Raw genomic sequence first — 24,551 nt, 5'->3', positions numbered from 1 at the left:
TAATTTAGTAAAATAATAATTATTATCTCAACTCATAATCCTTAAATGCCTTATGGCGTGAAACACCCTATCTCTCCTTTCTCAAATGCAATCTCTTGGTGCCTGGACATATATCTATTCCATCTTTTCCACTACTCTATTATTAAAGCTCCAATTCATGTGTCTCCAAATTTATAATTTTCCACAATATCCTCATCATTCTTCCATTCAGCTATCCTGTCCGTGTGAGAATACCTATTCTAGCTTTGGTAAAATGCAAACCACAGTAGACTTGGAAAAGAAGAGGCACTAGTTTCCTCTGCATCAATAGTCGTGCAACCTGGGAGTTGTCCACCGTCGCCGTGTCCGGTAGGTTTTGGATTCGAACTGGTGGGCCGGGTGGCCCACCACCTGACATGCGGGACCCAGTAGAGCTAGGAAATGGATGAGTCGGGCGGGTCCCACCTCTGACGATGGCATTTAAGGCGCAGCGCTAATCCATAAAAGTTCAGCGAACTTTAACGAGTCCCAGGCTACCCGCGAAAGCTCTCCCCCAACTCCTCGGTATCTCCTCTCCCCTCTCCCCTCTTCAAGTAGGGTTAGGGTTCGTCCTTCCGGTTGAATCCAGTCGAATCTAAACCATCGCTCCTTCGATCTCTTCTTCTTCCGGAGAGCAGAAATGGAGGTCGAAAAGGGCGGCGGTGGCGGGAGCTCGCTGGTCCCGGTCGTGCCGCCCTTCTTGAGCAAGTGCTACGAGATGGTGGACGATCCGCAGACGGACGGGACGGTGTCCTGGAGCAAGACCAACAACAGCTTCGTGATCTGGGACCCGGCATCCTTCTGCCGGGACCTCCTCCCCAAGTACTTCAAACACAGCAACCTCTCTAGCTTCGTTCGCCAGCTTAACACCTACGTGAGACTCTTCCCCTCCTCCTACTAATAGATGTAATCGGTTTCTCATTGAGATTTTCTTTTATTCCTCTTTTTGGGGGGTTTTCATGAGTTGGATCGATGTAGTCTGCCGACCGAATGGATTCTGATGTTTTCTTTGCTTGATGTTCATGAGAGGATGTTGCTTGTGATGTTTTTGTTGATGAAGTGCACAATAGAGGTTGGTTGCATTCCGTGCAGAGTAGTTTCTTGCTCATTTAGGGATTTCGTTAGATGGGAACATGATCTAAAGTAGAACGTGCTGTCATGAGATAAAAAAGAGAAGGAAAAAAAAAAAACTTACCTTCTTGATGTAAGTGTTGTTTTTGCAAGGATTGCAGTTCCGATTATGAGCATGTGCACGTGCGCACAACCATCAAAGTTAAGGTTAGTTGAATTGCAGAGCGAGGATTTTGCAAGAAGGGTCATGTCATATTTTTCATCCAAGGTTTTGAATACGGGTACCGGTGGCCATTCCGGCCGGCCGGCCAGTGGCACGGTCTGGCACGGCCCCATACCAGACCGGCGCAAACCAACGAAAGAAGGGACGAACCGTAGAGGAGGAAAAGAGAGGAAGAGAAAGAGAGAGGAGGGGAGGGAAGGAGGTTGAGGCAGCGGATGTTGTTAGTGGCCACCCGAGGGCTGCACGGGCTCTCGGAGGGCCGTGGTGGGCACCGCAGCTCTGCGTCATCCGTGGGAGAAAAGAGAGAAGAGAGAGGGGGGGAAGAACCGGACCGAGGGGGGGTTCTGGCAGAGAGGCTGCTGTGGCCGTCGGGCGGCATAAATGCCACCTTCGGCTCCGTGGCCATGAAACAAGAGGCTTTCTTAAGTCTCCTATTTCAGGGGCTTTTTTAAAAAGACAACGGTGAAGTGGGCAATGGGTTTACCGGCTTTACTATTTTTGACTTTTTTTTTTTAAGTATTGAATAGTGAAGCCGACAAATTGATTGCCGATTTCAATATTTTTAAATTTTTTTTAAAAAATTCTTAAAAAGTGAAGCTGGCAAACCAGGTGCCACTGTTCATCTTCCTTTTTAAAAAAGGGTTGACGCGTGAACAGGGGCAACCGCCCCTGTTCTGTGGCCATAACTCTGCCCGCGCCGCTTCTGCCACCTGGTGGCCACGATGGTCGCTCAGAGACCTCCGACGGCCCCTTTGCCGTCCCGTCGGTCCGTCTCCGATGGCCTCTCTCCTTTTTCTCGCTCGTTGCGTTAGTTTTATCGGGTAAACTGAGCCACGGAGGTTTCTGTGGCCCTTCGACGGCCACAAAGGACCACCGTTGGTCTCTGATAGCCTCTCCCTCTCCTCTTCTCTCTCTCTTCCTCTATTTCCCTCTCTTTCTTCCCCGGCACCCCGGCATCGGTGTGTGCCATTTTTCCTGTCGGAACCGTCCCAGTTGCCCATCGGTCCGGTTCAGGACGGTTCTGAAAACCATGCTTTCACCACTATTGAACACCGATAATCCCATCTAGTTGATTCAACTGTTGGCTTTGTAAATCTTGATTTACTTCTATCCAAGTTGGCTTTTTTTTTTTAAAAAAAAATTTCTTCTAGAAATGTCTACATATTGTTTAGGTCTTTCCCTCTTCTCCTGAAACCCTTATGGTTATTGAGGTTGCCTTCTAAGCTCATTTCCCTGGCACAAAGAATTATATCTGCAAGATAAGAATTTAAAATTTTGTTGGAAGGGAGAACTATGTTCACATAATGACTACTGGAAAATTTGGAGAGATCTAAATTTTTTTGTGCTGTAGATTCAGGATGCTGGTATTTTGTGTCAAGTGACATTACCTCAATTAGTAAATCACTTAGTTGTTAGTCTTTGTTAATTTTTGGTGTATTACCGTATGGTCTATTTGTGATGTTGTTTATGACCTTACGTGTCGCAATCTGATATTGTTCTGGGATAAAGGATGGATTTGATGGTCCACAAATTAAAGATTATGACAAGACTATTTGATCTCACTCAAGTTTTTTGATGATTGAGATACTCTTACACCGTGCAATACCGAACCTGATCCCTTGTGATTGTGGATTAAAAAGTGACAACTTATGAAACATAACATTTAATTATGAACTTTCATAAGAGATGCAGGGTTGTCTACAAGTGCTCTCCTAAGAATCAATATTGCATGAAGTAGCTGATAAAGGCTTCATTTCTTCTCATATTTGTGCATATGTGCCTCTTCCTAAAGGGTTTCTCAGGTGGTGTCCTGTATCCAGCTGTGCTAGTCTCTTTGTTGCACCGGGCTAGGGACCTACACAGAAGTTGAAGTCTGTTAAGGGGCCGAAGGCCCAAAGACTTTATTGCACTGGTGATATTTTAGTGTCAACTAGTAACCTTCAACATTAATATACTAATAATGATATAGAAATGAGATAGATTTTCAGTAATACTGCAAGAATTGTAATGTGAAGAATTGTAATGCGAGTATAGGCACTAGCTGTGACATTTCTTTTAGCCCAAGTATTGGCATTTACGATTATTATGGGCATTGCAAACTAGTGTTGTTTTCTTAAAATTGCTGAATGCTGATTCTGTCTGTATATGTTAATGAGAACAGGAGGATGGTTGGTGTTAAGGCAACATCTAGCTGCAAAAGTCAGCTCAAAAATTGAAAGGAATATGATTAAATTTTGTCGAACATTAATGTGCTAGTTGCAGAAAGATGCCACCTGTTATCTGAATGACTAATGATGGGATGAAGGTTCCCAGAAAATGATGGCATGAAACGTTTTGGTCAGCTTTTAGTAAGTGTTTGTTGTTTGATGATTGCAATTTTTCTCTTTTTATGTATATGGATTGTTGATAGTAAGTGAATTGCGAAAGGAGAGAAATTGAACAGTAAAGGAATAAAGATGAGGATGGGCTTAATGATTTTGACCTATTGATCTATCCATTGTAGCATGCAAGATGATGATGCACTGAGGGTCTAATGATGTGGATCACATATTCCACAAAAGAGATGCAAAAATAAAAGAGATGAAGCTAGAAGAAGGTCAATCCTTAAGATGTTGCTTACTTTTTTTGTTCTGTTGGTTTATCCTCATTATTGTTCAAAGAAGCACTAACTGGAACAAGTTTAACTGTGGTTCACCTGGAAAGATTGAAATGCAGTCCCAGTGTAGCTTGTACATTGCAAGAGGTAAATTCATCCTGAAGAAATTTAGCTATGTGGTTCATGCGGAAAGAGCAATATCCAATCTTGGTCAATCTTGTACACTGTCAAAGCTATATTGAAATAAGAAGCTGGATACAATTGTTGTAAACGACCATGTTCACTGTGAATTGTGCGGACCGTTATCCCTCTTTTAGGGTTCCATGGGACTTCATTTTCATAAGCAATCACTTATTTAGGTAAATATGAATAGCAGTTTTTTGGTTCAACTGCAATGGATTATTTGTTGACAGTCAGTATCTTGATGTCTATGTTATTTTAGTCAGTTTAATTAGGTTGGAAGGGCTTTTATAAACTTCTTGTTCTATGTGTAGTATAAATGATCACATTTCTGTTAACAGGGTTTCCGAAAGGTCGATCCTGATAGATATGAATTTGCAAATGAGGGATTTCTGAGGGGCCAGAAGGATTTGCTGAAGACTATCATAAGGAAGAAGCCTTCCCATAATTCTGGTCAACAGCATCAGTCCGATGGGAGAAATTCATCTGTAAATGCATGCGTTGAGGTTGGAAAATTTGGGCCAAAGGAAGAAATTGAAATGCTTAAGAGGGACAAGAATGTCCTCATGCAGGAGCTGGTAAAACTCAGGCAGCATCAGCAAAACACTGACCATGAACTTGTTATTTTGAGACAACGTGTACAAGGTATGGAACAGCACCAGCAACAAATGATGTCATTTTTGGCCATGGTGGTCAAGAGTCCTGGATTTTTGGCCCAACTAATGCAGCAGAGTGGGAATAATAGGTGGACTGAGGCAAATAAAAAAAGAAGGCTTCCTGCCCTGGAACAGGGTGTTGTTGGTGGTTCCCAGACTTCATCTGATGGGCAGATTATCAGATACCAGCCTTTTGTGCCTGAAACCCTGAGGCCATCTATGTCGCCAGTGCCAAATGCTGATGTGTCACCCGATTTACAGCACATGTCGAATGGAGTCAATGATTTGTGCACAAATGGGGATGTCATGTCACTTGGGGCTAACTCATCTTTGCCTCCAGGAGGGGATCTTCCTCCGATGGAATATTTTGAACGACTTTTAGCGAGCTCAATATCAGAGAATGATGGCCAGACCGAACCTTGGTCCCCAGAGGTTCCAGATTTTATGTGGGATTTTGTTTTACCGGAGCAGGAATTTCAGATGGAAACATCACAAAACATGGTTCTCCCGAGTGAACAGGTGGGAGGGAATCATCAAGCATCTGCAAAAGATGACAGGCACAAGTAAGTTCTACAGACTCTAGGTTCAAGGATGTAAACCATCTCCTGGCATATATACATCCTTCTCTCCCTCCATTTCTCCCTTGGGGGTTCCAAATAAGCATGTTACATGTTCCTTCATTTTGTTTGGTTATGAATGATAAGGATGTGATTTTGCTTTCTTGAAATGTTTCTATTACAAAATTGTAAAAGTTTTTTAACGAAACATTAAATCTCAGGCCAAGTTTTCTCTGTTGGCTTTTCAGCATTTCTTAATATGAAAGCAAGATGAATGGAGAAGATATGGTAGAGGGATTGATGGTGCTCATGTTCTGGTGGATAAACTGGTTACCATGGAAAGACAGATATTGGTGTAAGACCAAATATGCAAAGCTTTTGACATGTGTACTAATTACATAGGATTAGACTTTTTCTTTTTTTCTCTTTTTTTTTTTTGATGATATGTTTTTGATATACATATTCATTATATGGTAATAATTATCTAGATTTTTTTTTCCTTAAAAAGTTGTTATGTTGTTGCATGCACTGTATGTGTGGTAATCAAGAACATACCCCATTTCACCTGTCTTGGGTATTAATCAAGATTTTGTGCTACAATAAGACCATTGCTAGACTATTGTAGTTCTAGAGATCCAGTTCTATAGAACTAAAATTTTGTTGTAAATGTACCATGTCATACTCAAATATTGTGGACACTTTTCCACTTCTAAATAGTAATTAGTGAAGCATGGAGAGAAAATCAAACTTCTTATGTCCAAAATGTGGTATATTTAGTCATTAATCAGTAAATTGCTTATGGGCAGGTGTCATAAAGCCAACCTCAAATGGGGGGAATATGCCTATTGATTATGGATTTGGTTATATTGTGAGAGAGATATGCTTGTTAAAAGCCATACACGAACTTTTTCACTTTCTTATATCTATCTTTGAGATTAGATGGAATTATTTTAGTGGCGTCTTCATCCTTGTCCAAGAATGTGTTATGTTGAAGATTCATACAACTTGGACAATACGTGCAAATAAGGATGAAGACAGAGGATGTTGAGGTATAAAATGGTAGAACTGTTACAGGGGTACTGCATATCCTCGAGGGACGAGGAAACTGTAACATCCAGGATGCACCAATATGATGTCTGAAGGGATGTTTGCAGATGCATATGACAGGAAATTAACAAAATACAAGGCCCTGTTGTTTTTTGATTTTGAAACTAGAAATTAACAAAGTACAAGGCATAAAACGTATTTGGCAAAGACATTTTTTTTAAAATCTTTTTTTTTTTAAATTTTCTAAAATTTTTGGAAGCAAAAGTTCTCTGCTTGCAAAATCTATGAAAACAAAAACAACAGAATAGGTTATGTACCCCCCCCCCCCCAAAAACCCAACACCCCAACCTCCCAAAACAAAAAAAGAATTTTTTTTCACTGTCAACGACACTTGATGGCGCCACCACCATCATGACAATCCTCATTTCTACCACCAGTTTGGCCGCTACCTATTGCCACATTTCCTCCATCATTGTTCACTAGCACCACACCCATCGTCTCCACTAGTGTCATCATCACCACTGATGTCACAATCGTTAAACATATTCGTTTGTATTCCTTAGTTCAAAAATGAAAGCAAATCTAGCTACCATGCATATTTCTATTTTGCAATATTGAAAGCGAAACAAAAGCAATCAGAAGGACAAAGATGGATGCAATAAAATATTACCCGAATCAAAACAAACATGCTCTATCCCATTGTTGTGTTTTATTTTATTATAATTGCCATTCTATTCATTAAAATATGTTCCTATCTCCTTTTTTTCTTTTTAAACTCCCCAGAACTTGCTTTTTTTTTTCTAGATGTTGGTCTTTTCATTTGAAACTCTCAATTAAAATTTTGAACACCTTCTCATTCATGGTAACATGCAATTATTATAATTTGGAGTATATGTTAGCTTATGACTAGCAAGGTTTTAAAACCTGTGGGACAAAGGTGTCTCAGTTTTTCTATGGAACGGGACATCCTGCTATCCCATTCCATCTAGGCAACAGTCTCGATCATATATCCTGATGGATATCCTTCATCTTTCTCCTCTTTTTCTTTCTTTTTTTTCTTTTGTCCTTCTTTTCTTTCTTTTCCTCTACATTCCTTTCTTTCCTTTCCCTCTTTCTTTTCTTCTCCCTTTATTTTTTTTTATTTTTCTTCTTTTTTCTTTTATTTTTCCTTTTCTTTATCTTTTCTTCATTTCCTTTTTTGTCTTCTCTCCTTGCGAGGATGGATTTTGGAGTCCTGAGCCTGTCCTGATCCTGTTTTCTCATAGGAATGAGATGGGATGGTAGGACGCCCCCCGTCCTATGGGGACGTAAAACCTTGATGACAGTTGAATATATAATCTACATATTGGCGCATTCTAGCAAGAGAAAAATTTGGTGATATGGACTTGGTGAGATCTGTTAGAATAGGGCTAATAATATTTTGGTGAAGCTTCATGAGATTAGACAAATTTGAAGAAATCTTTGAGAATTGGCTAGAGCATTTAGTGAATAAGGGGTCGACTCAAGAAGGAAAAAATTATCCAATTATTGAGTTTTGAGTTATGAGGATAAGACAATAACAAAAAGATAGTCAAGAAAAGAAAATAATATATTTAGAAAATAGGGGATGGTGGTGTATCTCAAATTGAAGGTGAAAAGGATGGGAACAATCAGGGTTATAGGTTCCACGAGGATTAGGAAAGAGATTTATGATATAATTATGCAAAATAAATATATTGCGTAGATATTTAGTGTTTTTTGATTTGGGGTGGGTTGCTTTTAAGATAAGCCTAGACTGGACATGGCATAAAGAGTTGGAAGTTCATTCACAGGCCTTCCTGTTAATATGGTTTGCTGGGTGTCTTATACCCAGGTTGACGATGGGGAAATATGGTTTTGGAATCATGAATGAAAGAATTCATTCGAAGAGATAGAAAAATAATATTTACACATATTATGTATACTGGAGATTTTTTTGTGTTTGTGTGAAAACAGGCTTATTGCTTTTAAGATCCTAATTTTAGAATTTGGGTCTGCATGTTTGTGCATGATACTGAGGAGGGAGTAATGCCTGACACTTTAAGGGTTTGTCTTGTTGTATGTTATTTTTTTTTTTGTAATCATCATAAAGCTTGATTCTCTGCAAAAACAGGTCTTATGAAAAACATGGGAAGGCCTTTTTCTCACAAACCTATTTTTTTCAGGTTTCGTAACCTTCCACTTTTGAGCAAACAAGTTTTCTCTTTTGTGAAAAAAATCTAGAGAAGTTTTCATGTTAAACTCATTCATTTAAGGTTTGTATAAACCTATTTTAGTAAAAATCATCAAATACATGGCCCTTAAAGAAGTGTCCATGTGATTTATGGCTCCTGTAGGGTGCCTTGGAGATCGATAACAAACTTCTGTGCTGTGAAATATATAATGGAGCCATTGCAGTGCAATCACCCTGACCATATTTTATGCAATGGAACTAAAAGTGCAAAAACCATAGTCAATTATGTTTCTTGTTTACAAATGGTGGGAAACAAAACAACTAACTAGCTTTTTTCATGTTTGTAAAAACAGGAATATTGGCAATGCAGCCAAATTCACTCCCAATTAATTTGATATGGAACATTCGAAGTCGCTCTGTAGATTGTTGCTTTAACTAAAACTTATCCAATATCAATTTGTTTTCCTAAAAAATGTATTTTTGTAGTTGATTTGTTAATAAGCTGTGCCAGTTATCTTCAGTCCTCATTATAAACCTTTGGGCTGATGAATGTGTTGCATCATTGTATTTTTTGCAACTGATTGCCATATCTGGCCTGCGTTTTTTTTCATTGCATGTAATTATTATAGAAAAAAAGTAATCTTATGGGTGCTATTAAGTGATGCTATAGAAGTGGCTTATATAGGCTTGGCATTGTTTGGTTTCCAAAATTTTATCTCATGGATTTTGAATTAAAATTGATTAAAAGATGCAGCAAGATAAGAAAAAAAACTATTTAGGGATATGGAGAATGCTGGCGTGCATGTGTGTGCATGTAAAATTGCTATTTAGAAGGTTCGTGTATTTGGTTTGTGCAGAAGGGAACTATGGAAGAGCGACCAGGTGTTGGAGTTTTCTAGTGATTTGGAACTATTTTGGTTTATTGACCGCTTGCATGTGCCTCTGTAGACAGCAAGAGGAGTTGTTTATTTATTTTTCTTTTTTCTGTAAATTCTGTTGTTTTTAATGTTTGAAGGGGAATGATAATATAATTACTGCATTCCTATCATTTTTTTTATAGAAAGGTTTAAAGAGCCCTTTATGTGTTCAATCGGACAGATTATGAAAGAAAATGTTTTAATATTTTGTTTGAGAGAATTGGGTTCCCTTTTAGGAAAGGTAGTGATAAAATTTCGAGGCCAGATGTAGTTAGATTGTTGTTAAAAGAGAACGGGGATGAGAAGGATGTAGATTAAGACTACCACCTTATTGTGTCCTCTTGCCTTGGACACTTTGAACCCTTGGAATGTTTTTGTTACATGTAATTGGTCTACCTTCCAAATCCAATCCTGTCACTGAGCTGGTCCTTCTCCAATGCTTGTTTTGCTGCAGTTACAGTCACATGTAGCTGAGCTTCAAAAGGCAGCATAAGTGCTGCAACTTGACTTATGGTTGATCTATTGCAAAAGGCATTCTAATTCAAGTTACAGTAGCTGACAGTAGTTGGTGGCATTGATTATACTTACAAATGATTGTGATCTGTTGCCACCTTTCCATTTTTACTGCAACTGCAGTTACTTAATACCTTCAGTTGCTAGCATCTAGGTGGGTGCATGATCATTGTGTCTCTCTTCTCTCTCTTCGCAAACAGCTCCCAAGTTTCTAAGTTTCTTTCCAATTGTCTCTCAAGTTTAAAGGAGCATCTGATGTAACTTATCAAGAACTACATTTTTCTTTTTACATGACACATTAGCTATCCATTTTTTTCACTTTGGAGCATCAGCTTTGAGAAATATTTTTAAGAAGATTGAGTTAGAAACTACTGATTATAGTCAATGGGGAGTTTATTGTGTGCTGTGGATGTATGCTGCTTTGGTGGTCATACTTCTTGGACCATTGGGCCTCATCAATGTTTTACTGTTGTTGCTTCATTGCCAATTAACTTTTATCAGCTAGGTCCAGTCAATTCTAGTCTGTACTGCCAAAATTATTGTCCAAATATTCTCTGTGCAGTGCTGCTCTAAGCTTCCTTCTCCTTCATACAGTTGCCTATAATCTTCAATATGGCTTCACCTTATATAATCTTATTTTGGATAGCATTGCAGTCATATTTCTTGTCATAAACTGTGTAGGCATTTCTGCATGCTCATGATACTTTGTCTGCGGTTAATTTTTCAAAGTTAATGCCCTGAAGCCTTCCTTGTTTTGCTCGCTCGCGTGTTTACATCTTATATCTCTGTTTCTTTTTGGTCTTCTCTACATCTATCTCTCGGTAAACTTGGTACATTTCAAGGCTGGGTGTTAGAGATGATACAGTACCATTCTTCATAGTTACATCTTGTGCTTGCTCTGCAAGTCGGATACATGCGTGCTTCGTTATTTTGTGCTATTGATGACTTCGTGCGATTGTCTCTATGGGATTTGTTCATTAATCCCTGATATGTTGTGTTGTGCATAAAGTAGTTTTTTTTTTTTTTTTGCTTTTTCCTCCAGTACGTCCCAATCAGGTGGTGCATTCTCTCCAAACCTTCTCTACAAGCTTCCATTATAAATAGGCCAACTAAAGCATTATTTGCTACCATCTGTTGATTCTGGAACCGATATCCAATTATCAAAAAGAAAACTGTTTTCATATTGTATGTATTTTATTATAGTCCTACTATCTATGACTGTATGCATGAGTTATGAATCATCATTTTTTAAGAATCAATCATGACTTATTTGTTAAATTCTTTTAGAGAATCTTGCACTTTTTCAAGCTGCAGCTATTATGCTTTCTTTTTGTTGATCCATTTCTTATTTTCTCTTCCTTGTTTCAGCTAGTTCTTTGCTTACACAGTTTTAACATATCCTATATTTTTTTTTAAGCTGGTTGGAATTTTTATTTTCCCAACTAATCAGTGTTTTCTACCTGTGACAATTTCATTCTTTAAACATGGTCTATAAGCCTTCATCCATATCAAATCTGCTTTCTTAGAACAAGTTGGGAACCATCGGGCACTATCATATTGGTTCCAGAATCTTTGCCAAGACAACAATGGGCAAAAGATGATCCTGCAATAGGACCTGGAAAACTATCTGGCCTGTTGGTTATTTTACCTTATTGGTTATATGATTTAAGCTTGCTTATATGATTTAAGCTTGCTTAAACATAACGAACCATGCACAATCCATAACAATTCCAGGTGAAATAGTTATGTTAGTAGAAACCTTTTTGATTTTTTTATGGTTAATCTGACCTTGGGATTTTGTGACACTTGAATGGTCATTAAGGAGCTCTTATTGCAATAATGTTTCCTTTTCTGCAACGTATTTTCTTGTATCTACCATTTTTTTTTTGTTTATCTTGCTCCCAAGAGAGGAGCATGTTTCTCTCCCAAGATTGTGAGAGAGAGAGAGAGAGGGAGAGGGATCTTGTTGCCTACGCAAACACTGATTGAGTAATTTTTGGTCTTTTGATGGTATCGTAAATGGTGTTTTCTTCTACTCAGTTAAATTTCATCAACATTGTTTCTCATTATACAACACAGCGTTTAAGAATTTGTGTGATATAAACCCATATTAATTCATGGCAGTAAAAAGAACATTCAGGAATTGTCATTAATTGATGACTTCATTAGTGCCCATCTAGAGGCTTGAGTAAGGTTCTATTTTTAAAGACTAAAATCTTTGTTTTGAATTTCTCTTCGGAAAGGAAAGTTTGAAAGTTATTTTTGGAAATCTAAGATATGCAGTTCATATTTTTTAATCATAAAATGAAGTAAATGGCATATTGTCCACATCAAGGGTATTGTAATTATTTTATTGGTTTCATGTATCAAGTTGTACTTCTTTTGCAGTACATTTATCATAGCATGCATTTGTGCCTACCATGACATGGATGTATGATAGGGATCCCTCGCTAGGGTAAGTACAGATAAGAGTGCAGTACTCTATTCTGAAATTCTTTAAAAATTGTGTTTTGGTTTGTGAATTAACCAAGCTGAATTTGGTTATTGGCTAGCTAAGCTCAACGCAAGTTAAGCCTTCTTCACACAATATATGAAGCTAGAGCTTCGAACCAGAATGAATATCAGAGATCTTAGTTGGTCTGATGTTGGGCTGTATTGTTCATTTTTAAGATGATTATATATTAGTTTGTATTTAATTCATATAATTTGTTGGCTTAATAAGCATAAATTTTATCATTAACAAAAAAAATTAGAGCTTTATAAATATAAATTCATTGATATAGCTTTGTGAAATGTGTGTTATGGAATTCTGGACCCGGATAGTTCCATCATCATGGAGCACAAGCTAAGGAAAAATCCTGAATCCAAATTCAGGTTTAAGTTCTGGGTGATTGGGTCTAATGACAATATGGATGTGATTTTGTGTATAGGAAATTGGATCAAAATCCATGTGTTGTGAGAATTGAGCACTTATTTTATTTTTTAGTTGATAACCTGTAAATTGAAATTTTATATCATCAAGTAGTGTAGCAAGTGTTCTGTCGCTCTTATGTCAAATGATTTCAATTTGAATTTTATTACCAATCCATGCTGACTCGGCAAAAGTTGCATACGTCATCCTCTTTACATCCTGTTAAGAGACTGAGAGAGCTGAATTGCATGATGCTGATATAATTTTTGCGTCTGCTTCTGGTTAGTTGGACGAAAGAAGTGGTTTTCAGGTACATGGGTGACACCTTTTGCAGGTAGCGGGGCTCTAGAATCTTTGGACCAGGCAGAGAGCAAAAACTTCTGAAGCATCGGATCATAATTTGACATGTATTAAACGCTCAGTGAAAGTTGAATTTACTAGGCATCATTATTGTTGGGTGCTGGAAGGTGTTAAGTTAGTGCTTGACATGTGGTCGATTGCTATTGGAGGCTGAATTACAGATCATGACCTGATACCAGCTCATTTTCCATTGAAGGCCAAATTTGGTATGTCTTGATCATATGAGGTTGAAATGCCCTGGCTGTTGATTGCGTGAAGTGCCAAGCGGACTTTGGTACATTGGAATGAAATTTTGCTACTGAAGTCCACTGATTTTACATGATCAAAAAGTTCATTTTACATTGTTATTTAATTGGTGGTGGTTCCCTTTTTTTTCTGGAAGAAGCAGTTCTGAATTTTCAGTTAGTTCTTCTCTGGAACGGTTGAATAATTTATCGCCTCAAGTTATATTATTTTATACTGTCAACATTTTACTTGGGGCAAACTTATGATTGAATAACTTTCATATTCAAGTAGAAAATCATAGCTGCCATAAAATGCTCCATGCATGCTTCTGTTCTGGTGATGTTGGCCAGATGATACTAAAACAGTCGATGTTGGTCCGCAGCCCACACGAGAAAGGTGCAGGGTTTAGAGCTGTGTGGACGGTGAGTCACTAAAGCACCAATGTTTTTGAACCGAAGGTAATTCATGATAAACTTGATTAATGCCTACTACAGCGGCAACCCATGCAAGGAGCCTTTAGAGTCCAAGCATTCTACTTGACAGAGCTGCTGAATCACATCGGACCAGTTATCGGTGAAAAAACCGAGTTCAAAAAATAACACGGGCAATCAAAGTATGAAACTTTGTATAACGAAAAACCTATTCAGATGCTTGGTTTTTTGTTGGTTTTAAAATTTTTCTGTAGAGTTGGGGACCTGTTATATCTTCACATTCAAATTCTGTACCTTCCAATTCTTTCTCCACCATTTAATTCATTTATTGATATTTTTGATATGAGGTTTATAATAATCCCTATCAACTCATAGCTGGTATCTCTTCTTCCTTTATGGAAGTATGGTGACAGGATACATGTTTCTTCTGTTTTTTCATTTAGCGGTTGTTTATTTGCCTGAGCAGGTTACAGTTGCAGATGGCGTAATTGAATTTCAGGTAACCAAGATAGATTTTTGTTTTGGTAAACCAAGATAGATTTTTGGACCTATGTAACTATAACTGCATGCTATATTTGTACAGCGAGAAATGATCTAACTCTAGAAATTTCAATTGCAGGAAAAACTAGCTGCAACTCCAATTTACTGCAATCGCAAGCAGTTCTCAGCAACGGTTTCTCTACTCTTCGCGTGCCGCTCCGCGCGTGGTTGGTTGTTGTTGGTCTGTATCTGAACTATAGATATAAATGACAATACGAGGTATTTCCCAAGCTTATCCCGTGGCGCATTTGGTGTAGTGGTATCATAGTACCCTCCCACGGTACTGACCGGGGTTCGATTCCCCGGATGCGCATACATTTGTTTTAATTTGAAGCTGCAGTTTTTTTTTCCCTTGTTTAACGTTGCCAAAAACGATACATCTTTCCAGTCATTCTAAACAGCGACCAAAAATCATCAATATGAGCCCTAAAAAAAAAAAAAAAAGGGAATACCGGGCTAAGAACTCATATGATATGTAGCTTTTTGTCATCCACTGAATCCACCGGCACGGTCGGAGGCTCCCCAAGAGACGACTCGTCAAGGTGAATCTGCGCAAAGTTGCTCACAATCTCTCTCCTCTCCCTGCAGAGGATCTCCTTCTTCTCCTCCTCAGCCTTCTCCACCTTTTCTCTGGTCATCGTGCTCACATCACCGGCTGCCTTGGCCACCATGCCAAGTGCACTCGAGAGCCAGGATGCTCCGGTCGACACATACTGGTTGCTCATGATGGCCGACCCTGCACTGCTCGCCTTATGCTCCGCCGCTCTGAGGGCGGATTTTGTGATCTCTGACACCTGGAAGCGCTCATCCACCTCCCTGACCTTCCCGCCGACCATGGCCGTACCCATGCTGATCTTCTCACTCAAGCCCATCTTACGGTCCAGAGACGCCACCGTGGCTGAGGCATTGGACATAAAATGGTGCCGTTCGTCAAGAGACCTGGCCCTCTTGAGGGCATCCTTGCCCAGGACAAAACCCTTGGCCAGCATGCTGCTCACCACATCCTCTGCCTTCCTCACTGCAGACTCAGTTGACGAAACCTTCCCTTCCTTTTGCAGCAACAGAAAGAAGAAAAAGAACGACAGACAAAAACAGTGAAACCTTTCGAATTAATATAGGTTAAAATTATAAAATTGCAACAAGAAGAACAAAAGGAAAGAATCAACTACAGGCTTAATAACCTCACTCAACGGTTCCCAATCCCTACGACAGGAATATATAAAAGACTGTTATCTCTGACATGTTTGTTCTTGTCGAAACATAACATGTGAGCAAGACCTATCTATAATCCCAAAAACGAAAGACTGAGGAAAAATTTTGGTCCACAGGATCAGAACTTTGTTTTTGAAAATTGTGACCACAACTGACTGGTATAATTATAAACTAACGCTCGAAAGATGAAAAGCTGATGAACGTGACACACACGGCTCTTCATTTTTCAAGGAGAGAACCACCCACGTATAGAAAATTAAAACCAAAAAGTCACAGTATGCCGTCATGTCATGCAGAAACCCGAGAACATAATCTGCACAAAAATCAGGGAGTCAGATCTACCGGTATCTCTTCGTACGCTTCAGGAGGAAGGTGGTAATCCTCGACTGGTGTTATGCTGACAGAAAGATCAGCTATAGTAGCTCCCTGTATCCAATAAAGAACTGAGATCATGCAAGCAAATTCTTCCAGATTGTAGATTTGAAAAACATGGGCATGAAGGTTGTGTGTAAAATTTCTTTTCCTGAGATTGGAACATATTAGCATGTGATTTGCACTATTAAAATTTTAACTCACTGAGAGAAGCATTGCTGTGTCTGCTCCCTGCGACTCCTTGAAAGTGACATAAGCGATCTGAGACCTTTCAGATTCCCTACCAAAGAGAAAACAACATGATTTTCATAATGATTTCCCTAAAGAGAAATGCATACATCATAATTAGAAGGAGAATGACCTCCGCATTTCAATATATTGAATGTCCCCAGAGAAGGAGAAGAATTCCTCAATGTCCCTTTCCAGTGCAGCCAGGGAAATATTGCTGACTTTCACAGTTCTTACCTACAACGGGAGACGAGAACAATATTTCATGAACGCTGCAGTTATCCACCTTGTAATTGATTTATCTCACAGCCAATTAACTTAGCACACATTGAAGTGTACATGCCATGCATGGTTGTGCCATAGGAATCCTATCAAAGGCTCACCAGAAATGCCGGTAACACAAAAGGTAAATCAGAGACTATTGACAATGAGCTTTCTTGGGAAAATTTATTAAAACAGTGATGGGAAGTCATAGGAAACAGATAGATATAACATTAGATCAAATACAAATTTCCACAAAAAAGGCCACAAGATCCTTCTTACTAAATGATCCTACTTGTTGACAGAAATTTAAATAACCATGCTTTGTCAGGGAAGAAGAGATGGACCTACATGGACTATCTACCTGCAGATAAGAAGAGATGGATCTACATGGATTATCTACCAGCAGTTCAGGAAGTCAGCGGAGACATTATGCACTATTTTCACTAGCATCAGTTAATCATATTGTTTTAAAAGAAATCTGACTCTCACATCTGAAACATTGATAGTCCAATTTGATGTAACTGTCAACTGAGGATCCACTCTCATCCTCAAACAGCCCTGGTCCGAGGGGACCTGCAATAACATGCTCCATTAGGTGCTTCTCACGGAAAGATGGGGAAAAACCAGGGCAAAGAAACATCTAAAGCATGAAGCATTAGAATTGATGGAATAGAGATACATCGAACTAACTGAAAGTTTCATAAGGAGATAGTGAGACATGGTTTCATGTGGCACGCTTAGATGAATGTTGGAACGGAAAAGAAAAGGGGCAAAGAAATGGAAGAAGCCAGGTATTTCAGTTATGACAGTCACTTTTGAAGTTCAAGTAAGATGAAGTTGACCCAAAAGCCAGGTAGTTTAATATGTGGAAAGCTTTTGAAATTCCAAAGTAGGATAACATGCAGTCTGAAGTGCCAATGATATACAAGCAATATCTGTTCTACCAAAAGCTAATGCAAAAATGTAAATTTTGAAGGCATGTTCCAGCTCTACCTGATCTAGGTGACTAATTCAGCTGATCATCCATGCAAATTTTCAAGCTCATTTACGACAGCGAAATGAAATTTTGTAGTAGAAAGAATGCTAAATACATAAAGGTACAATATGATTACAAGAACTTCTTCTATTGGATGAGTAGTCAGATAGGGAAACACTCAAAGAAATTTTCTCTGAGAAATGTTTTGCATATACATGCACATATGCACTTACATTTCCAGGATGGTGCTTTTCTACACTTATACATATGTCAAGTGGACTCCTTTGCAAGAAAGTGAAATGCATATGTACTGCTACAGCCATTCATTACCCGTGCTTTGGAAATTGTAGAAAACCATCTGGGGCAGGTCTAGAAAGGTTTGCATTCTTTCCATGGGGAATGGGATTAAAAACACCCAGCATATAAATTCTAGTAGTGTAGACGGGATTGGCTGATTAAATTGAATGACCAAAAAAATTGGAAAAGCATCATTTATGCTGACATTTATAACAAGTCCTGTTGCAGGCAAGTATGCTATGGTGGTATAGACACACCCTAGTTGTAGAGGGAATAACTTCCTTACACAACAATAGTAATTCCTAATCCAACCTAAACCCTTGTCCGTCCGTCCGACCCAAACCTTGGCCCATCCAATCCAAACCTAGTCCATCCTACCAAACCTTGCTCCATCCAGTTCGAATTCCTAGCCCATCTGATCCAACCTTATTCCGATGCTAGCTGACCAAATCAACCCTACCTGACCCAAACCTAGCCAAATCAACCTTTCCGATTAGATCTAATTACACCCCATTAAGTCCAACACCTGACCATACTCGATCAAATCTTTTCCCAACCAATCCAACCCTTTCTTAGAGCTATCTCATCTTCCCTCACCTAATTTATCTTGATTTGAGGGCCAAACGCAGCATATGAGTGTAATTAGTGCCTAAATCCTACGCTTGCATGCAAAATTAAGGTTGACATGTATCTAATGTGGGATCTGGCAAAGCCTAGAAGTTATTGGATTCTTGATAGTCTCACCATATATCCTCCTTATCATAATTGCATTCCAACAAAAATTTTCTCTTACTTATGGGGATGAAATTTGATGAAGCCACTCCTTTCTTAAACTACCACCCCCCTCTCCCCTTGAGACCACTTGCCAAGTGCCATCCCAAGAGGTCTCCACGTCAACATTCTCCTAACTAACTTGATTCCTCTGCTCTGCTCTTTCCATGTGTCCACCCGAACAAAATCCTCACATGCTCCTTCTTTCACATGTAACCCTAGCTCCACTAAATAACAAACATAAAATTTTTCCTCATAATCAACCTCATCTATTTGGAAGCAAAATCCTTGACATGTATTGGTTTAATGTTGGTGAGCCCTGTTTGGCCCTCATCTCTTCCCTAAAGACCTAAATAATCCCTAAACCTTCTCCTAGATCCAATGATATTCATATCAATGTCATGATTAATCAACACTCTTGGATTCTTTTCTCCCTCTTTTACAGCATGCTAACCATCTATTCACCATCTAAATTACTTATCATTGTAAGGAGGGGAAGATCCCAAGTAAATTCCTTTATATAGCCCTTTTCCTCATCTTTAAATCAAATCCTATCCCCAAATCCTAACCCTTCCCTTTCTCCTCTAATCCTAGCCTTCTAAAGAAACATAACCTAACAAACATGTCCTCTTTAGATCTTAACCATCCATCTCTTCAATCCACTCTTCATACCCCTGAGCCAAAAGGATCTTGCTATCTCAAATTCATTATAAACCTTAAATTCCTTTAAACTGAATTGTAGTGTTCAAATTCATCCCTCCCCTCTCTATACAATCTTAGCCCTCCAAAGAAACATACTCCAAACAAACACACCTCCCTTAATTCCTAACCATCCACCTATTCATCCTCTCTTCATACCTTTATCCAATAAGATTTCCCTTGCTCTCTTAATCAATATTGCCAATTTGTAGATGAAATGCATTATCAAAAACTGGATCATGTGCAACCACATTCAATAACATTACTACAGCATCAACAAAATTTAACTCACAGTAGTTGTAACAGGCAGTGAGTTGATAGACCACAAGCATATATGATTGAAAGATAATATTTTTCTGATGGGAAATACTAGCTCCCTACTCTAACAAAAACACTCTAATAGCCATTCTAATAGCCAGTGGTCAAGCAGATGTCCTTAAGTAAATACATAAAAAGCCAAAACTTCAAACAGCAAAAAAAGGAGGGGGGTGGCAAAACGAAGGCAAAAGTGATGTGAATACAAGTTTTATGATTTAATATAAATAAAATATGTTTAGCAATACAGATATGGCAACTGAAGGTTAATTGTCTATGTAGTTGGAGTAGGTTATATCAGCAATTTGGTTCCACTAAATAAGCTGCTGAAAATATTTATAACTGGTTAAATGTAGAAATTAATTTGTTTGCATGCATGTGTGCGTGCATATATACATAAATATATGCATGCATGTGAACAATATTTTGACATTTCCTCTAGAATAATGTATCAGTCATAGCAACTTACAGTTGTTTGATTTGCAAGCTCGAGAATGTATCAGCACCATATCCTAAACTTTGATGATTCCAATTGATTTAATGCACATTCAAACATAAGATTATTGTTGTGAATGATGCTGACATCTTAATCACAATGACTCAGTTGTAATTTTTCGTCCATGCCTAGAATATCACATTATGAATTTCGAATACCAATTTAATTCCTGAAATTTTTTCATCTAACCTCTGACTTAAATGAGTGCTCCCTAGCCCTGCTTTACCCATCAGCCATTTTTTTTTCTTTTACATTTTCCCTTCAAAATTGGCAACATATAAAATTGCAACACACTATTGCACAGCCCTTTGACCAGGTCTTGAAGAAAGAAATGACCGCAGCAATTAAATAAATGAATAATAAGAGAAGTCGATGCAGATTGATCCGAAAGATAGAAACCCTATTCACTATATATCTTTTGAGGAGAGAAACCCTGATCAATATAAAAGCAGACAAATGCAATAGATTAGCACCATTCTAACCCTAACGACGAGCTTTGAGATCCAAGAGTCCGATCATGTCAAGAACCGGTCCATTAATTTTAAGAGAAATGCACAAAGCAAGATTAAGAAAAAAGCCACAAGAACTTCTGGAAACCCAAATTCAGAACACTTGCAATTAATACCCAATCGGCTTCAGATCTAACTAGAAAAGATCATTCAACCTAACCTCATTTACATGAATTCAATCAAACGAAAAAATTACTCAAGAAAATACCCAAAACACTGCACAATGCAGATCTACTAACCTAAATTTCAGCCAAAATTAGTCAAGAATTCAAAAAGAAAGATTCAGCTAGCTCTCTACTCACCGACATCTCCAGAATCTTGAAGAGAAACCACAGATCCCGGAGTCGATCCGAGGAGGAACGAGCGATTGAGCTCTCGATTCGATCCTTGCTAGAGATGGGCAAGAGAGAGAATCGGGAGAGAATGGGCAAAGTTTCCCGCAACCACCGCCTCGTCGGTCGGTGTTATACCAACGGGAAATTCGTTACTCCGTGAATTCAGATTATTATTTTTCATTTTTGTTCTCATTTGGTGACTTTGCAAAAAAATCCACCTACAGATCAATTTTACAATTTCATCATTTTTTCTGCTCCGAAACTATTTCGCGCCACGTACGAGTCCTTAGGTATTTGTACAATGGAAAGTACGCATTATACTGTTCCATATAATGAATGGATAGCGTATGGGAAATTGGAAGGGCCAGCCCCACGCTAGTTATAGCGGTTATCGTACCGGTCTCAACCGTTCACCATCTCCTCGCCTGTCTTATTCATCTCTTCTGGTGCTCCACGCTCCATCGTACTCACATTCTTCGATGATGGTGGGAAATATATATAAATATGGACAACCTAGCAACCCAGCGGTAACTGGAACCCCACAATCACGGAGAGACTAGCGAGAACCCCAAAAAGCCGGAAAGGCCGTCTTGGGCCCAGCGTCCAATACAGGGGTATCCACGAGTGTGGCATTAGTGGGAACGCCCGCTTCGAAGACCCTGGTTTTCCATTTTTCATTTTTTTTTTTCTTCTTCTCCGAAGTCCCTGGCTGTTTTGAAAAAAAACCCATGTCTTTTTTTTTTCTTTTTTCTTTTTTTGTTGTGCCTCTGCCTTTGCGTTGCCGTCTAAGGGATAGGGTTGTAACTTCAGGTCAAAAGGAGGACCGATCTTTTTGTCAAAGAGAAAATCTTTGTGCACTTCATATCGTGCAATAAATTTGATGAAAAATATACCATCCAATTGATTTAAAATATATAATATATTTAATTATTTTTTATTTTAATTTTTAATAATAAAAATATTATTATTTTTATATAATAAATAAAAAAATATTATTATTTTTTAATATTTTATATGAATTTTTGTAAATATATATATGACATTCTGAATCATATATATAATTTTCTATATATTTATGACATCTTGAATAATATATATGACTTTCTGATGTCTTGTAGTATTTCCTATTAATATATATAACATCTCGAATAATATATATGATATTCTGTAAATATATATGATATCCTAAACAACATATATGGCTTTCTAACGTCTTTTATGACTTTCTGTGAATATATATAACATCTTGAATAATATATATAATTTTCTGTGAATATATATGATATCCTGAACAATATATATGACTTCCTAATGTCTTATATGACTTCCTGTAAATATATATGATATCCTAAATAATATATATGACTTTCTGTGAATATATATGACATCCCGAATAATATATACAACTTTCTAACATCAGGAAGTCATATATATTATTCAGAATATCATATATATTTATAAAAAATCATATATATTGTTCAGAATATCATATATATTCATAGAAAGTCATATAAGATGTTAGGAAGCAATATATGTTATTCAGAACATTATATATATTCACAAGAAGTCATATATATTATTCAAGATGTCATATATACTCACAGAAAATCATATATATTATTTAAGATGTCATATATATTTACAATATATCATATATATTATTTGAAATATCATATATATCCATAAAAAATTATATAAGACATTAGAAAGCCATATATATTATTCAGGATGTCATATATATTCTCATAGAAAGTCATACAAGATATCAGGAAGCTATATATATTTTTCAGAATATCATAAATATATATAAAGTTATATATATGATTCAAGACGTCATATATATTCACGGAAAGTCGTACAAGGTATTAGAAAGTAATAATAGTATTCCTTCTTTGTTGTATAGAAGAAATGATATATATTTTCATCATTGAAATTTAGAAAAAAAAATTAAGCACTATTAAATATCCATCCTATCTAAATATGCTACGTACCATAATATTATTGGACGGTATGCTACTATTGCACTGCACGTGGTGCACAAAGAATTACTCTTTTATCAAGACGTCAACCATCAAATCATATACATCACATAATTTTCAAAGCATTCCAACCTCTTTCTTCTATCCATTTGCACAGATTTTAAAATGACCATTACATCATCCAACGATTGATGTCATGAAAGAAGATAAATCATTTTTTCATATGAAAGATGCAAACTAATTTTGTAGTTTAACATGCGCATACTAGTGATTACCCCGAGATAAACCCATGTGATTAGCTAGATGCTTGCCTAGAAACCTACATTTCAAGTTTCTTGGAGAATTGGATTAATTTTCCTCCTTTTTCTCTATTAATCATGTTTGTTGTTGTTTTGAATTCTCAATATGTGTACGAATTTAATAATCTTGTGTTCCACATTAGGCTCTATATTTCACTCGATGTGTACTTTTTAAAGTTCCCGATTCATATTCAACTATCGACAAGTTAAACATTTTACTTAGATAGTCAATACATGCATCTAATCTTTGCTACATATTTTTCTTTTTTGGAATACAGGTTAATTTAATTTAGCAATGCACATCATTGGAAAAAATCAATACACATCAAAACAACACATATATTTATTTTGTGATATACACATTTGTTATATGCGATGCATATTTATTTTCCCCATGGCATTTTGCTTTAACCTAGCAATACACCCCACTGAAGTTACTGATGCATGCTTGATGCTTTTATATAGTATTGAGGTTCTAATAATATAAAAGGCATCAATAATCTCACATTAGTTGTGAGTTAAGGAAGACTCACGTTTATAAAGAGGGAATCATTTTTCTCATGTGAGGTATCTTTTAAATGACAAACCTCACATGTCGGGTCGAGCCCACAATAACTTACATGTCGGGTAGAGCCCTTGTCCATAATAATGGCACACTAGAAAGGGGTCGAGGTCTGTCTCGATTTTTTAGGACCGAGGTCCGTCATGACTGACTGTGGAGCTCCTCAAACTATACATATCGGAGTCTCTCTTGACTGAAGAGTATCAATAGTCCCATATCAGTTATCAGGTCGAGCTAGGGGTATGCATTCGATTTTTTCGATTTAAACCAAACTGAAGTTTTGAAAAATCGAACTTTCGAACTTGCATTTTGTAGAACCAAAAATCGAACCAAAATAGCTTAAAACCAAACAAACCAAATCGAAATAATTTTGGTTCGGTTTGATTTGGTAATTTAGTTTTGGATTTCTTTATACTGAGCTTTTGATTTTGATTTAAACTTATTAAATTCTTAAATAGTTTCATTATTTGGACCGTAGAATTGCACTTAGGCTTAGTCTAAATAGACATGATTTAGAAGGGACATGATAGGCGAGTCTGATTCAAAATTAGACTAAATAATCATGAAAGATAGTTTTTTTTTAAAAAAATCTATTTTAAAATGTTATCATACGTTCTCCTAAACCTAAATATCATCCAAAGAAATAACATCAATCTAACTCACCTAAACAAGGTCTCAAAAAAATTTAAAAAAAAAGCATAAAATCTATACAAATATATTTTCAGAATATTAACATTTGAAAATAAATTACTCTAAACTCAAAGTAGAAACCTCCTCCCACATAGCAGATGCATGGTGGAT

General features: G+C 37.4%; 2 protein-coding genes and 1 non-coding gene across 8 annotated transcripts; 2 read left to right on the top strand and 1 right to left on the bottom strand.

Annotated features, from left to right (window-relative positions):
* Positions 1-505: 505 nt before the first annotated feature.
* LOC105048482 (heat stress transcription factor A-1) lies at positions 506-14,671 on the top strand. Of its 4 annotated transcripts, none has more exons than XR_002165025.2 (4): positions 506-892; positions 4,430-5,307; positions 5,550-5,656; positions 13,215-14,671. XR_002165025.2 is itself a non-coding variant. In XM_019851632.2 (3 exons), exons 1-3 carry the CDS (start codon positions 659-661, stop codon positions 13,216-13,218), a joined length of 1,116 nt encoding a protein of 371 aa, XP_019707191.1. In that variant the 5' UTR covers positions 506-658; the 3' UTR covers positions 13,219-14,671. The 4 variants fall into 4 exon arrangements, 2 of the variants coding, with proteins under 2 accessions (XP_019707191.1, XP_010926094.2); XR_012142442.1 differs by having other exon boundaries at positions 13,167-14,671; XM_019851632.2 differs by lacking the exon at positions 5,550-5,656.
* A 7-nt stretch (positions 14,672-14,678) lies between these two features.
* On the top strand, positions 14,679-14,749 carry TRNAG-CCC (transfer RNA glycine (anticodon CCC)). The gene has a single exon. It is a non-coding gene; the product is annotated as a tRNA-Gly (tRNA).
* A 10-nt stretch (positions 14,750-14,759) lies between these two features.
* LOC105048480 (binding partner of ACD11 1) lies at positions 14,760-21,084 on the bottom strand. Of its 3 annotated transcripts, XM_010927788.4 has the most exons (6): positions 20,878-21,084; positions 17,002-17,085; positions 16,382-16,485; positions 16,225-16,300; positions 15,991-16,074; positions 14,760-15,485 (listed from the first exon to the last, which is right to left on the bottom strand). In XM_010927788.4, the coding sequence occupies exons 1-6, from the start codon at positions 20,881-20,883 to the stop codon at positions 14,901-14,903; spliced, it is 939 nt and encodes a 312-aa protein (XP_010926090.1). In that variant the 5' UTR covers positions 20,884-21,084; the 3' UTR covers positions 14,760-14,900. The 3 variants fall into 3 exon arrangements, with proteins under 3 accessions (XP_010926090.1, XP_010926091.1, XP_029121404.1); XM_010927789.4 differs by lacking the exon at positions 17,002-17,085 and having other exon boundaries at positions 20,878-21,083; XM_029265571.2 differs by lacking the exon at positions 20,878-21,084 and having other exon boundaries at positions 17,002-17,112.
* Positions 21,085-24,551: the final 3,467 nt, after the last annotated feature.

This window comes from Elaeis guineensis, chromosome 7, assembly GCF_000442705.2.
Source record: "Elaeis guineensis isolate ETL-2024a chromosome 7, EG11, whole genome shotgun sequence".
NCBI classification, from domain to species: Eukaryota; Viridiplantae; Streptophyta; class Magnoliopsida; order Arecales; family Arecaceae; genus Elaeis; species Elaeis guineensis.
Note: the sequence above shows the minus strand (reverse complement) of the source record. Positions and strands in the feature narration are given on the sequence as shown.

Coding starts and splice junctions, on each gene's coding strand:
- LOC105048480 (XM_029265571.2), bottom strand. CDS start 17,097: ATGTTATTGCAGGTCCCCTCGGACCAGGGCTGTTTGAGGATGAGAGTG. Junction 16,486..17,001: donor GGACTATCAATGTTTCAGAT/GTGAGAGTCAGA, acceptor CTCCCGTTGTAG/GTAAGAACTGTGAAAGTCAG. Junction 15,486..15,990: donor AAGCGTACGAAGAGATACCG/GTAGATCTGACT, acceptor TTGCTGCAAAAG/GAAGGGAAGGTTTCGTCAAC.
- LOC105048482 (XM_010927792.3), top strand. CDS start 659: ATGGAGGTCGAAAAGGGCGGCGGTGGCGGGAGCTCGCTGGTCCCGGTC. Junction 893..4,429: donor TTCGCCAGCTTAACACCTAC/GTGAGACTCTTC, acceptor TTCTGTTAACAG/GGTTTCCGAAAGGTCGATCC.